General features: G+C 38.8%; 1 protein-coding gene across 1 annotated transcript; it reads right to left on the bottom strand.

Moving 5' to 3' along the window:
* Positions 1–9194: 9194 nt before the first annotated feature.
* On the bottom strand, positions 9195–12483 carry LOC122829285 (cadherin-23-like). The gene is made up of 6 exons (XM_044113721.1): positions 12223–12483; positions 12026–12136; positions 10753–10944; positions 9769–9857; positions 9534–9689; positions 9195–9390 (listed from the first exon to the last, which is right to left on the bottom strand). Exons 1-6 carry the CDS (start codon positions 12481–12483, stop codon positions 9195–9197), a joined length of 1005 nt encoding a protein of 334 aa, XP_043969656.1.
* Positions 12484–12786: the final 303 nt, after the last annotated feature.

Here is a 12786-nt window from a genome sequence, read left to right as displayed (position 1 = left end):
ACCAGCTGGAGCTTTTATTTTCTTTTACTGAAGTACATTCCACAAGTTTTTTATTTTGCTTCTTCTGCTGTGTTCTGATCTTCTCTGATTTTATTTTATTAGAAAATAAATTAATAAAAACAGTTTTAATATGAAGAATTATGAGCTGACATTCATCTGGACTTTTTTTTTTTTACTGTAAAAATTCAGACTGAACCGTTTGGAGTTGCATCAGAAAGTTGGAGCAGCTTCAAAATATTTTTATTACTGCAGCCGCATTTTAACTTCACGTCTGACGGCGTTTTAGAGCCAAAAACATTTCTGGCAAAAAAAAAAATATTATGTTGTAGGAAAAAAACAAGAAAACTTCTGAGCTCAAAAAGTCAAATATTTGTGGGGAAAAAACCTCAAATTTTGAGATTCTCAGAAATTTTCTAAAGCATTTTGAGTTTCAAGTGAAAAAAATGAAACTTTCATAATTGATCCCAGAATTAAAATTTTTTCTTACATGTTTTCAACTTCAAATTTCCAAGTTTTTTATTTTATTTTTAATTTCTGAGATTAATCTCACTACTTTTGAATCTCAGAAATTTTTGATGCAAATGTAATATTTTTTTCTATTTTTCTACTTTAATACGCCGTCGTGCATATTGCTTCTTTTGAGCGCATTTCACTGCTTTAATGTTTGTGCAGGAATCAACATTTTAATTCCTGCACAGCATTTAGAGTCCCGCAAGAGAAAATCCCTTTATTTTTTTTTTTTATTTGATTGTAAATATCGACCAACATCAAAACTCATAAATACAGGCTGTGGCCTAAGATGATCATTACCATCCAATATCAAGGCAGGCATCTTATTAGACAATATCTGCTTTGACCACTAGGTGGCACTAAGGCTCTTTTTTCCCGTGGTGAAGAATCTCGAGCAAAACTGGACCCAAAAATGGATTCAACTCGGACTGAAAGGTTAAAACTTTAACCTGGTCTTCTGCCTACAGGAGCGTGAAATGTTTGTTGTATTTAGTCAACAAACATTTGACTAAATGTTTGTTGAGGAAAGAAGATGAACTGTTAAAAATCATGACGCTAACAAACCTTTTCTTTCCCAGAGTCGTCATATTAGTCGCATCCAGAGCTGCAGGACACATGGAGGAAACGGCAGCACTGGGAGTTCAGAGGTGAGTCGGGCCGAAACATCAAGACTGGGCCAAGAACCAGATGAAGACATTTACATTTTTAATAAGTACATTTATAAAAGGCAACAACTAACATTTTTTACTAAAATGATTTGGATGAAAAACTGCCGCATCTTATTAGACAATATCTGGTTTGACCACTAGGTGGCACTAAGGCTCTTTTTTCCCCTGGTGAAGGTTTTATTTAACCACTTGTCTTTTTTATACAATGTTAGAAATACATTAAAAGATGCCAATAATAAATAAATTCCTTTTTAAATAAGAAAAAAAAAACATTTTATTTTCTAAAATACAATAGCTTAGCATTCCTTTAGTGAACGCTTCATTATTTGCAGCTAAAAAACAAGTGAAAAGCTCGGCTCTTTTTGTTTGATTTAATCCTTACGAAACTTAAAATATTAGTTTAGTGGTGTGCACATTTTGCAACAAGGTTACTGTAGCTTTTTCTGCTTGAATTCATTTGAAAAAGGTTTGAAATGATGAACCTGAGTTTAACTGATAATTAATGACGGAAAACCTGCAGCTGTTGATTATCAGGCATAAAAGCAGAACTCATGACTCAGACCGCTCTCAGGAACACTTTAATTTATTTGTTCATATTTTACACAACAGAAACATCAGCCCCGGCTAAAATATCAGTCGGTTTCTGCAGCAGGTGAAATTTGCATCAACATTTTGAAAGCTCAGTGGAGGCATTTACCATGAAACTGTGAAGTTATAAAGTAAGAAATAATCGCAATTTAACATTAACACATGACTTAAATTACAGTTTATGGTTCCCCCACTTTAAATGAATTGATTTTTTTTCTTCTTTCCAAACATCTTTGGAAAAAAATGCCAAAATATCTACAAACATGTTTCCAACATTAGTTTTCTATTCTTTAGCATAACTCCATACACTAACCTGACCCTTTATAAAAGTCTGAGAAAGCTATAAAATGTGATTTACTGAACTTATTTACACCGTAGAATAATGTGACAAAGATCTCAAAACTGAAGCAGCAAACTTTATAAAAAAAATTGCATTTCTTTCTGTCTCCAAACATTTGGTCATGAGTAAATATCCTCGTTTGAATCAAAACTCAGAACGTTTATCTCCATTTTAAAGACAGACTGAGACCAAAGTTGAACTTCTGTAAATATAAGATGACTTTATTTTTACACTAATACAATCATGTACCAATCTAAGCTTTTATATCTTATAATTACTGCACAATAGTTAGAATTCTCTCTCAAGTCAGAGATATAAAAACTAAATAAAAAGTTTAAAAAACAACATGAATAAAAACACACAACTTCTTAAACAACGGGATAACTGAGCATTATCAAACATCTGGCAGGTTCAAACATGTCAAGAAGACAAAAATATACAGTTTTATTTCCTATTATATACTATTCTTCCCAGTGGTAAATTAGACAGTATCTGCTTTGACCACTAGGTGGCACTAGGGCTCTTTTTTTTCCCCTGGTGAAAAAGATTTCACAGTTTTACTGAAATTAAATTAGTAGAAAGCAAATGGGAACAATTTAGGATCCAGTGAAATTTCCTTTGACAGAAACTTTTTCAGTTATCTCTCACCTCCTTCCAAAATGTATTGATTTTTGATTGGTTGATTGAATCAACCAATCAAATTTGTTCAGCACATAAATACAAAAGTATAAAACAAAGTCACAGAACAGCCAGTATTGGAGCCTTCATAAAAGACTCCAAGACAAAAAAAAAAAAAAACCAGAATAACATTCTCATCGTGTAACATCAGATTATTGATTAACGTTTCATTTAATACGTGAATTATCTGTATTATGAGTTAGAGATCAGCCATATCTTGATTTGTTCCTAACAGTCTAAGATTGTTGTTCTGGTGCATGAAGGCAGCACTGAGTCTTGGTTTGATGAACCGTCCTCATCAGGCAATCGTCTCGTCAAACCCAAACATGGATTTGTTCACATCTGTAGCACAAACAAATGATTAGCCTTTTGTTTAAATGGTTTAATTGATAAAATATTTCACTGAAACATTTCAAAGATGACACCTACGTCCAACCGCAATGAAATGGACCGTCTCCGCTCTTTGTTTTGTTCCATCTTCCTGAAATGCAACAAAACAGCTCAGTTGAAAACAATGTTTGTTTTTTAAATTTTGTTTATTTGATAGGGACAATAAATAAAGAGCATCTTCTGATCACAGTGTTAATAATACTGTTATTACAAAGATTTAACTGCAAAATGGTATTTATAGTTGTAGCGGCTAAAATCCTGTATTTTAGGCTACCGGTTGTTGACTGTTGAAGCGTTGGTCTTACGTGTGCTCTATTAAGAATTCCGGATGCCAGTCTTTGTTTTGTTTTATAATAAAGTCGTTTATTGTTTGCATGTTGTCCATCGCTGCTATTTCCATTGCAAATTCACTTACATTCTGACATCGAACCTTAACCAAAAAACACAGTAGAAAACTGTTGCCCCTTCTTATCAACAACACCTGAACATAATCATGCTTGTCCTTAAATAACCCATCCCCCATTAGACACAGAACTCAAAATGAAATACGCCCCCTGGTGGCGATAAACACAAAAAAGGCTAAATGGCTCCTACACGCCAGCCCTTAATTGCGTGTGGCAGTAGACGTAGCAATTATCAAACTTAAATTAAAGGAGCCACAAATAAATATATGCCCAATTATACATAACAGGCAACCCAAGTTTACACATTCACTATTCTACCAGTTTAACAGTTCGTAGCTTCACATAACAGACAAATTTTTGTCACAGGTCTTTCAATAATGTTTGTTTTTGTTTGAAGATGAACCACTCGCACCAAACCCTTTTTATCTGGAAAAGTTTTAATAACTTTCCCTAATATCCAAGACCCTCAAGGTGTAGTGGAGTCCATAACTACTACCACATCTCCAGGAATGAAGCACCTTTTTTTCTTTATCCATTTTTGTCGTTCTTGTAATAACGGTAGATATTCTCGAATCCAACGTTTCCAAAAGAGATCTGAGATGTAAGTATTGCCTCAGCTTCACAAAGCACAGTGTGGAATCCTTCATCGCCCAACATTTGTTGACGAAGCACTGAATGTAAAATCTTTCTGATCATTCGAATGAGGTGCTCCCAAACCCCGCCACAATGTGATCCAGATGGTGGGTTAAAACTCCATGTAATCCCTTTGAGTGCCATGGCCTTCTCAATTCTTCCATTATTTAGAGAGGCTAGAGCTTCTCATAGTTCTCTTTCTGCTCCGATGAAATTGGTGCCATTATCTGATCTCATGTGTGAAACTTGACCTCTTCGTGAAATAAATCGGCGCAGTGCATTAGTACATGAGTCGGTATCTAAAGAGTACGCCACTTCAAGGTGTACGGCCCTGCTTGTCATGCAAGTGAACAGTACTCCATAGCGTTTTACAACACTGCGTCCTCTTTTCACATCAATAGGCCCAAAATAATCTACACCAACATTTGTGAATGGTGGTAGATCAGGGACCACTCTTTCCTCTGGCAATTCTGCCATCTGTTGTTGACCAGTTTGTCTTTCATATAGCCTGCAGAAAGAACATTTCGCTATGACCCTTTTCACAGCTGAAACTCCATTTGTTATCCAAAATTTTTTTCTTACAACTGAGAGGACATCATTTCTACCTCCATGACCAAGCTGCAAGTGAAAATGTCGGAGGATAAGGTTGGAGATGTGCTGGTCCTTTGCCAGAATGAGAGGATGTTTAATGTTCTCGGGGATGGCTGCTTTACTCAGCCGGCCTCCAACACGCAGAAGCCCATCTTGCAGCACAGGGTTCAGTTTGTAAATTGGGCTGCTTCTGGATATTTCTGAGTTGCGGGATGTTAATGCAGCGAATTCATCAGGGAATCTTTCCTTTTGGCAAAAGGAAATTATGGCTGTCTCAGCTTGCGTGAGCTCTTCTAGAGACACACTTTGATTTCCCAGAGAGTTTTTGAGAGTTGCCATTTATTTTGTCAATTCCAGTGTTGATGTTTCAGATGTGATTGAATTGGCCAATTTGAATTCCTTTCTTCTTTTACTCAGTGTCAGCAGAACTCCCCTTAACTTGAGGAACCAAGCAACTGCAGACTTCAATTTTTGCCAGTCTGAGAAGAATGCTATTAATTGAGAAGTTGCATTTGAGTTGATGATCATAGCATTGATCAAGGGAGTCTTCTTTAGTTCTGGGTCATCAGTAGTCATACTGAAATCTATAGGAGACTTGGGCCATTTATCTTCAGGTTCCCACAAAAATGTAGGACATTCCATCCATTTTTGGTTCAAAAGGCTGTCAACTTTAAACCCACGGGAAGCATCATCAGCAGGGTTTAAAGATGAAGGCACGTGTCTCCACTGCTCAAAGTCTGTATTATCCCTAATGATTGTTACTCTGTTAGCAACAAAAGTCTGAAACCTTCTGTCTTCATTTCTTATATATTTTAGAACAGATGTGCTGTCAGTCCAAAAGCAAGCCTTCTCCAATGGCAGCTGAAGCTCTGACTGAAGCATGTTATTCAGTCTAACGGCCATAACAGCAGCTGTGAGCTCTAAACGTGGAATAGTCACAGGTTTGAGTGGAGCTACTCTGGCTTTGCCAAACAAGAATGATACATGAACTCTCTTGTTGCTGTTCTGCATTCTAACATATGTAGCTGTACCATACCCTCTCTCACTAGCGTCAGAGAAGTGATGTAACTGAGCATCAACCACTTCTCCAAACCCTTCAGGTTTGATGCATCTGCGGACTTGGAAGTCAGCCAATTTTTCCAAGTCAGTCAGCCATTGGTTCCACTGTTTTTGAAAGGTTAGAGGTATAGGATCATCCCAGCCCCATTTCATCCTACATAACTCTTGTAACAGCAGTTTGGCAGGAATTAGAAGAGGAGCTAGGAATCCTAGCGGATCATAAATGGAGCTGATGGTAGACAACATACCTCTTTTAGTGGAAGGCTTTTCTTTGACTTTCAGTTTGAACTTAAAACTGTCTGTCTCTGTGCACCATTGTAAACCTAGTGCTCTGTCTACCGGTAGCTCATCACTGTTCAGATTCAACTCACAAAGAGTTTGGGACATGAGTTCTCCTGGGATACATTGGAGCACTTCTCCAAGTAAGTGGACAGTCATACGGTATTCCTCAAGGTCTTGTTCTAGATTACCTTGAGGCCACCACATGAAGCGTAGAAAGTCCACATGGTCCTCAGACACCTTAACCTGGTGGAACATGGATTTTATGTCTGCCATTAATGCCACATGTTCCTGCCGAAACCTTACTAGAACCCCCACCAATGAGCTAGTTAGGTTAGGGCCCTGTAAAAGCTGACTGTTAAGTGAGACCCCTTTATACTCTGCTCCACAATCAAATACCACACGCAGCTTATGTTTTTGTGGATGGTATACACCATGATGTGGTATATACCACACCTTGCCTTTCACTGCTGTCAGCTGATGTTGTGGAACCCTTTCTGCATGTCCACAATTAATGGCATTAGTCATAAAGTTTGTGTATTCTTTATGAAAACTTCTGTTCTTTTTGAATTTCCTTTTCAAGTATGCGCTGCAGAGCAACAGAAATGTTGTTTGGCAGTTTGGCAGTTCTTCCCTTTTGAAAGGCAATTTCAGTTTGTAATGTCCATTCTCTAGCTGTGCAGAGCGATCCATTATGTCTAGGAATTTTTGTTCCTCTCTTGACATTTCCTCTTGTTCTGTAAAGGACTTCTCAATGAAGTCATAGTTGTATTGACTCGTCAGAAGCTCTTCAATTTTATCAACTGTAGTTCTGTTGACATAAACTGAAGGGTACCCATTTTCAAGATCCTTGTAACCTTCTGCTGAAGCATTTATAACCCATCCTAGGAGGCTTCTGATTGCATAGGGCCCTTCACCTCTACTATTATCAATCAATCAATCAATCAAACTTTATTTGTATAGCACATTTCAGCATCAAGGCATTTCAAAGTGCTTTACATCAAATCAAACACAAAGATACAATGCAACATAGAATCAACAATAAAAACACAACATAGTCAGATTCCGTCAATAAGTTTGCAATTGATTACGTTTCGAATACAACACCACCTCCCAAGGTTCCATTAGTTTAGATGCATTTGTGCCCACTAATAAGTCTACACCAGCCTGTATGCGAGGAAAATTAATGTCCTTTAAGTATGACCATTTTGACAGCTCCTCCTCACTGATGATATTGTCGGTGGAGACTGGCATTTCCTTTTGTGTAAACACAATGGGAAGCCTATAGAAATGGCTTCCATTTATTTCTGAAATCTCCAGCCCTTTAATGATAGAGGTTGTCATTGTTTTACTATGACCCATTGTCCGGAGATGAATCTGAGCCTTTCGATCTTGAATGTTGAGTTCATTAAGAAGTCTTTCAGAGCAGAATGTATCAGTGCTCCCTGGATCCAGAAAGGCATACGTTTTAATGATCTTAGTTTCCTTTGAACTTTTCACTTGGCCAGTCCCAGTATGACCACAAGTAGAGGAAGTTTTACAGCCCTTTGCTGCCTGATCCAACTCTTTCTGATGGGGATTTTCCTTCTGTCCAATGTGCAAAATGCTGGGATGCTTTTGATTACAGTGTTTGCAAGCGATGCGCTTATCGCAGTTCTTGCTTAAATGTCCTGTATCCAAGCAACCAAAACATAAACCTTTGTTTTTTATAAAGTCTAGTTTTTCCCTGTGTGACTTTTTTCCTAATTGTCGACATTGTTCCAATACATGACCATCCTGTTTACAATACAGACAGGATGAATAATTTGATTTGTCAACAACAGTTACTTCATTTTTGAGAGACGGCATGTTACAGTCATCCTTAACAGAAACATGGGTGACAAAACTGTTTCTTTTAAACTGTGACTTTATTTGAGGTTTGCTAGGTCTTATGATTCCCTTAGCAGGTTGTAAGTCTTGTATATCTCCAAAAATCGGATCAGAGATGATCCTAATCTGGTGTTCAATAAAAGCAACAATATCTCTGAAACCTGCTCTTTGACTAGTTCTCTCAAAAATCTCATTTGCTTTTGTTCTCCATTTTTCTCTTAGCTTAAAAGGAAACTTTTGAACCAAGATTTTCATGTTAGCTGGGATGCTTAACTCATCCAAATACTGCAGTTCCTCCATTGCATTGCAGCATTCATGAAGGAACAGTCCAAATGCCTTTAATGCTTTAGCATCTTCACCTTTAATGTTGGGCCAACCAGTGGCCTTTTCCATGTAGGCTGCAGTAATATTAAATTCATTGCCAAAATGTTCTTTCAGGAGTTGCTTGGCCACAGTGTATCCTCTTTCTGCAGTCATGTGAAGGCAGCTACGTATCAGGTCTCTTGGTTGCCCCCTGGTGTACTGTTCAAGGTAGTACAAACAGTCTTCTTTACAACTGGATTTTGCTTCCACACAATATTCAAAGGCTTTCATAAATGAGTTGAACTGTAAAGGATCTCCATCATAAATGGGAATTTCTCTGTGTGGCAGTAACTGGCTTGTTTGCATTTGAACCAGAAGAGTTGTTATGTCATTCTGCTGTTTCAATACATTGTAGAGGTCTCCTCTACAATAGTCATGATTTAAGCTTCTTATACTGACTACTGCTGTCGTTGCAATATTGATACGTTTAACAAACGGTTTAAGAAAAAAACAACTAAACGTTAGAAATGTGCTGCAAGCTAAGGAAAGCTTACATTTAATAATTATTTATCATAGTGATTCCTCTCATGGTTAACCGGAAAAACAAACAGACACTTTCTGGAGATTTTTGGTTTATCCACGTACTCCTTTTTAGAAGTTATGTTACAAAAAAACTGTACAAAAATACATTAAAAATATAAGTATTTTTCTACAGTTTTGGTTTCATTGCGATGCATCAGGACCATTTTAGATCTATACAAGAGGAGGAGGAGATTTCCATCAAAAACTCAGAAATTGTGACACTAATCCCTTGGAAAACTTGAACATGTAAGAGTTTGAAAAGTCTATTTTCTGCTTTTGAAGCTGAAAGCAGTGTGAGGCTCACCTTTTAAATACAGAAAGAGTCAGAACCAGAACCACTGAAACCAGGCCAAGCAAAACCCCCAGAACGATGAGTACAGTTGGGTCTGAGCTGGAGCCTGGAGGCTCTTTTTCCGTCTCCACTTCAAACTGAACATCGTTTCCCAACACCTTGGCCAGCGCCGCTCTCACCTCTTCAGACTCGCTCTGCAGTTTCCTGGAAAATCAAACAGACAACTTGAAGCTTTAAAAGGGATCTATTAACCAAAAAAACACATTTGACACTTTTTTTGTACGTCCATTTGGGTTTCTGCTGCTTCTACAAACGGAGCACATTTGAGTCAAAAATTAAACTCCTACTTTGCGACTTCCTGAGGTTCAACAGCTCCATCGTCATCAAAAGCGACTAAGCTGACCAGAGTCTTGACCGACGCCCTCAGCATTCGGCTTTCTTCTCCATCAGAGCTCCACACCTGGGTTATGTTCACCGTCCAGCCCAGAGTTTTACCTAAAGCCCTGAGAGAAAACAAATCCACGATATGACAACAGGAATGGATGAAACACATGAGAAAATAAACTTTATTCATGAACGTACTCCTCCAGCTCTGGAATCTTTTCCTCCACAATGTTTACCGGCTTATTCAGAGAGATGAACGTCACGTCGCTGCTGCCCTGAACCACAACCTGCGACAGGAAGGAGGGATCCAATGAGAATGTTCTGCTGGTCATCAGCACTTAACTCAGAGTGGAAAAAAATGTCCAATGACCTTTGCACTTCTCAGTGCAGCAATCTTACATAAAAAGCACCAAAGCATGTCATCAATGTGAAGACCTGCCTCAAAGGGCGAAACGAATGCAGTACAAGGTGCCTCATTACGTGGATGAGTTTCCACTTGTGACTTTTACCAACATGGACGTCTGCAGCCTGCTAAACAAAATGGAACAACTCCATGTTGTGGTTTCTGCCATGAAGCGGACGCTTCAATGCCAGGCTGTGGTCAGTGAAGACTGAAGTCACAGCGGACCTGTGAAGTCAGGTGTTGTCCTGGAACAATGCACTGATCAGGTGTTGCGCATGTCCTGCACATCGCCTTCAATTCTTGGATATGGATGATAAAATGGGTTGAATATGAGCAACGGGGCAACTTTGAACAAGTATTTTGAATGTTATCATGGTTCTTATCCATGAAAGCCCTAAAAAGGTGTTTTTTCTGGCTGATTAGTTGAAATAAAAATGGTTACAGGAAAAGGTCAGTGAAAAGTTTTAATTAAAAAACTGTAAGATGTTGATGTGCAGCAGAATTTGTGCTTCAGTTCAGTAACAAAAGAAACAAAAAAAGACGATGCACACTCCAACTCTCAGACAGATCACCAGCAGAGCAAACGTTTAAATTAGCTAATCAACTACCGATCACTTATTAATAACTGCAAAATAATCACCAGGCCTGAAAATGTAAAGGGACTGAATGTTCTGTCTTTTGAGTGGGAAATGTTTGTGTGATTGTTGGTGTTGAACCAGTAAAACCTGTAAGGGATCAGAAGCCAACTGAACAACCAACATTCAGGTTTAGGCTTTTACCTTCACTCTGCTGGTAGCAGAAAGTCCATGAGGATCTGTGGCCTTCACCTTCATTGTGACGTTTATTCCACCCAGACCTGCTGCCGACACCAAAAACAGCAAACCTGAAGACGACTCCAGTTCAAAGAAGGAGTTTCCTGCTGGCAAACTGTAGACCAGACGACTGCTGTCTCCAACATCAGGGTCCGAGGCCTGAGGGAGGGAGGGAGGAGAAAAGGAAGGAAGGAAGGGAGAATGGAAGGAAGGAAGGGAGAAAGAGAGAGAAAGAAAGAAAGAAAGATCCTTAATGTTGCTGTAGAAAATGTATTCAGATAAGGTGTGTTTGTCGGATTAAAAGTACCTTTTGAAAAATAAGCAGCTATTATACACACGTTTAAATAAACCCAGATTTCTGTATTAAAATGTCTTGTCCTGTCCAACGTTTGTCCAACGTTTGTCCGTTTGTAACTGGTTCTCCAGTAACTTTTGGGTTTTAAACACCAGTAAGACAGAGACTTTGATTGTTGCTCCCAGCCACTTGCATCCAAAATCAGCCAAACAATTATCTCTTTCTGCCCACGAGCAAAATCACAGTTAAAAAAATCTAGGTGACACATTTGACTCCAAAGGGACTCAAAGTCTTTTTTCAGGCTTTGACCTAAGGAAATTATTCTTGTTTTTGTGTCTGGATTACTGTAAAGGTTTCTGAGGATATTCAATGAATAGTGTGTATATTGTGTACAGATGAGGAAGACGTGCTGAACGTGATCCTCCGGCCAGAAGGAGGCGCTGTGTGTCGTCAGGTAGGACGATAGAAAATGGTTTAGGGATGTTAAATATCTGCAGCCAGATTTTGCAGTAATGTATTAATCAACCTATTTGTACTTTATTTGTGTGTGTTGGTGCTCTGGTTTATTTCTCTCTCTCCACATATCCTAATAATACACACTGATATACTGGTATGCACTTTTGTTTTTATTCTCTTTCCCGTTCCAATTTTAGTTGGTCTATATCTGGTTCACATAAATAAGATAAAAAGGATGCAAATGATCAGAGGATATTTCTGCTCTTAACATAAAGATCAAGAAACAATGAGCTTCCTTCACATTCCTGACAATGTGACTGCAGATTGTTGACACATTAACCACTTTAATGGAAGGAAGGTTTCAGGTCAAAGTACAAAGCCATGTGTTTATGGCCTTTACAGGAACTGTTCCTGCAATCTCACTGGGTGGAGATAAACATGTTCAGAAGCACATTTCCCAACCAGCTGATGGGAGCTGGGTGTGTTTACCTTCACTTGGATGACTGGGGTTTTGTACGGAGAGATGCTGAACACAGAGGCTTCATAATCGTCCGAGGAGAACTCTGGCGGCTCGTTTACGTCCTCCACCTGAATTCTGACCTGAGAGATGCAGAAAGTCCATTTTGTTGGTATGAAAGCAACAATGAAGACAGTTTGTGATGATAGATGTGTGATGATGTTGTTACCAGAGCCACTGCTGATGTGGGAGGCATCCACGTGTCCACAGCCTCCACTTCCAGGATGTACCACTCCTGCTCCTCCCTGTCCAGCTGTTTTGTGGTAAAGATGGTACCACTGCCGTTGATGGAGAACAGGTCTTTGTGTGTTCTCAGTTCGTAGGAAACCTCGTACAGGTCACTTCCTGCGGAGGCGAGGACCTGCCCCACAGTGACCCCCGGATTCTGGTTCTCTTTCAGGCTGAAGTTGTAGGAGGAGCTCAGGAGCATGCGCCTTCAGAACTATTGATCCTGATGTTCACCACCACTAGAGCTGCAGATGGGACCAATTTTGTGGATGCACACGACATTAGAGGGTAAAAAGATGATTCTTTTACTTGGCATTCAGAGCAATGGACATCAGGAGGCATTCATTTCTCTGTCTTGAACTTTGAGATTATTACTAGACCTGTACAGTAAGGTCACAAATTATAATGGCTTATTTGGATTTAAAGTGACAGGAGACCATAAAATCATAAAACTCAAACAGTAACACAAGAACTTATTTTTTCTGTGAAGCACCTTAAATTACCA

Source organism: Gambusia affinis, linkage group LG04 (genome assembly GCF_019740435.1).
Source record: "Gambusia affinis linkage group LG04, SWU_Gaff_1.0, whole genome shotgun sequence".
Taxonomy (NCBI): domain Eukaryota; kingdom Metazoa; phylum Chordata; class Actinopteri; order Cyprinodontiformes; family Poeciliidae; genus Gambusia; species Gambusia affinis.
This window is presented reverse-complemented; position numbering and strand designations above follow the sequence as displayed.

What these genes read in the sequence shown, in the direction of transcription:
- LOC122829285 (XM_044113721.1), bottom strand. Translation starts at nt 12,483, where the DNA reads ATGCTCCTGAGCTCCTCCTACAACTTCAGCCTGAAAGAGAACCAGAAT. An exon ending in CCCCAGTCATCCAAGTGAAG is followed by an intron (nt 10,945 to 12,025) that starts GTAAACACACCC and finishes TCCCTCCCTCAG; the next exon opens with GCCTCGGACCCTGATGTTGG. An exon ending in AAGATTCCAGAGCTGGAGGA is followed by an intron (nt 9,690 to 9,768) that starts GTACGTTCATGA and finishes GTTTTCTCTCAG; the next exon opens with GGCTTTAGGTAAAACTCTGG.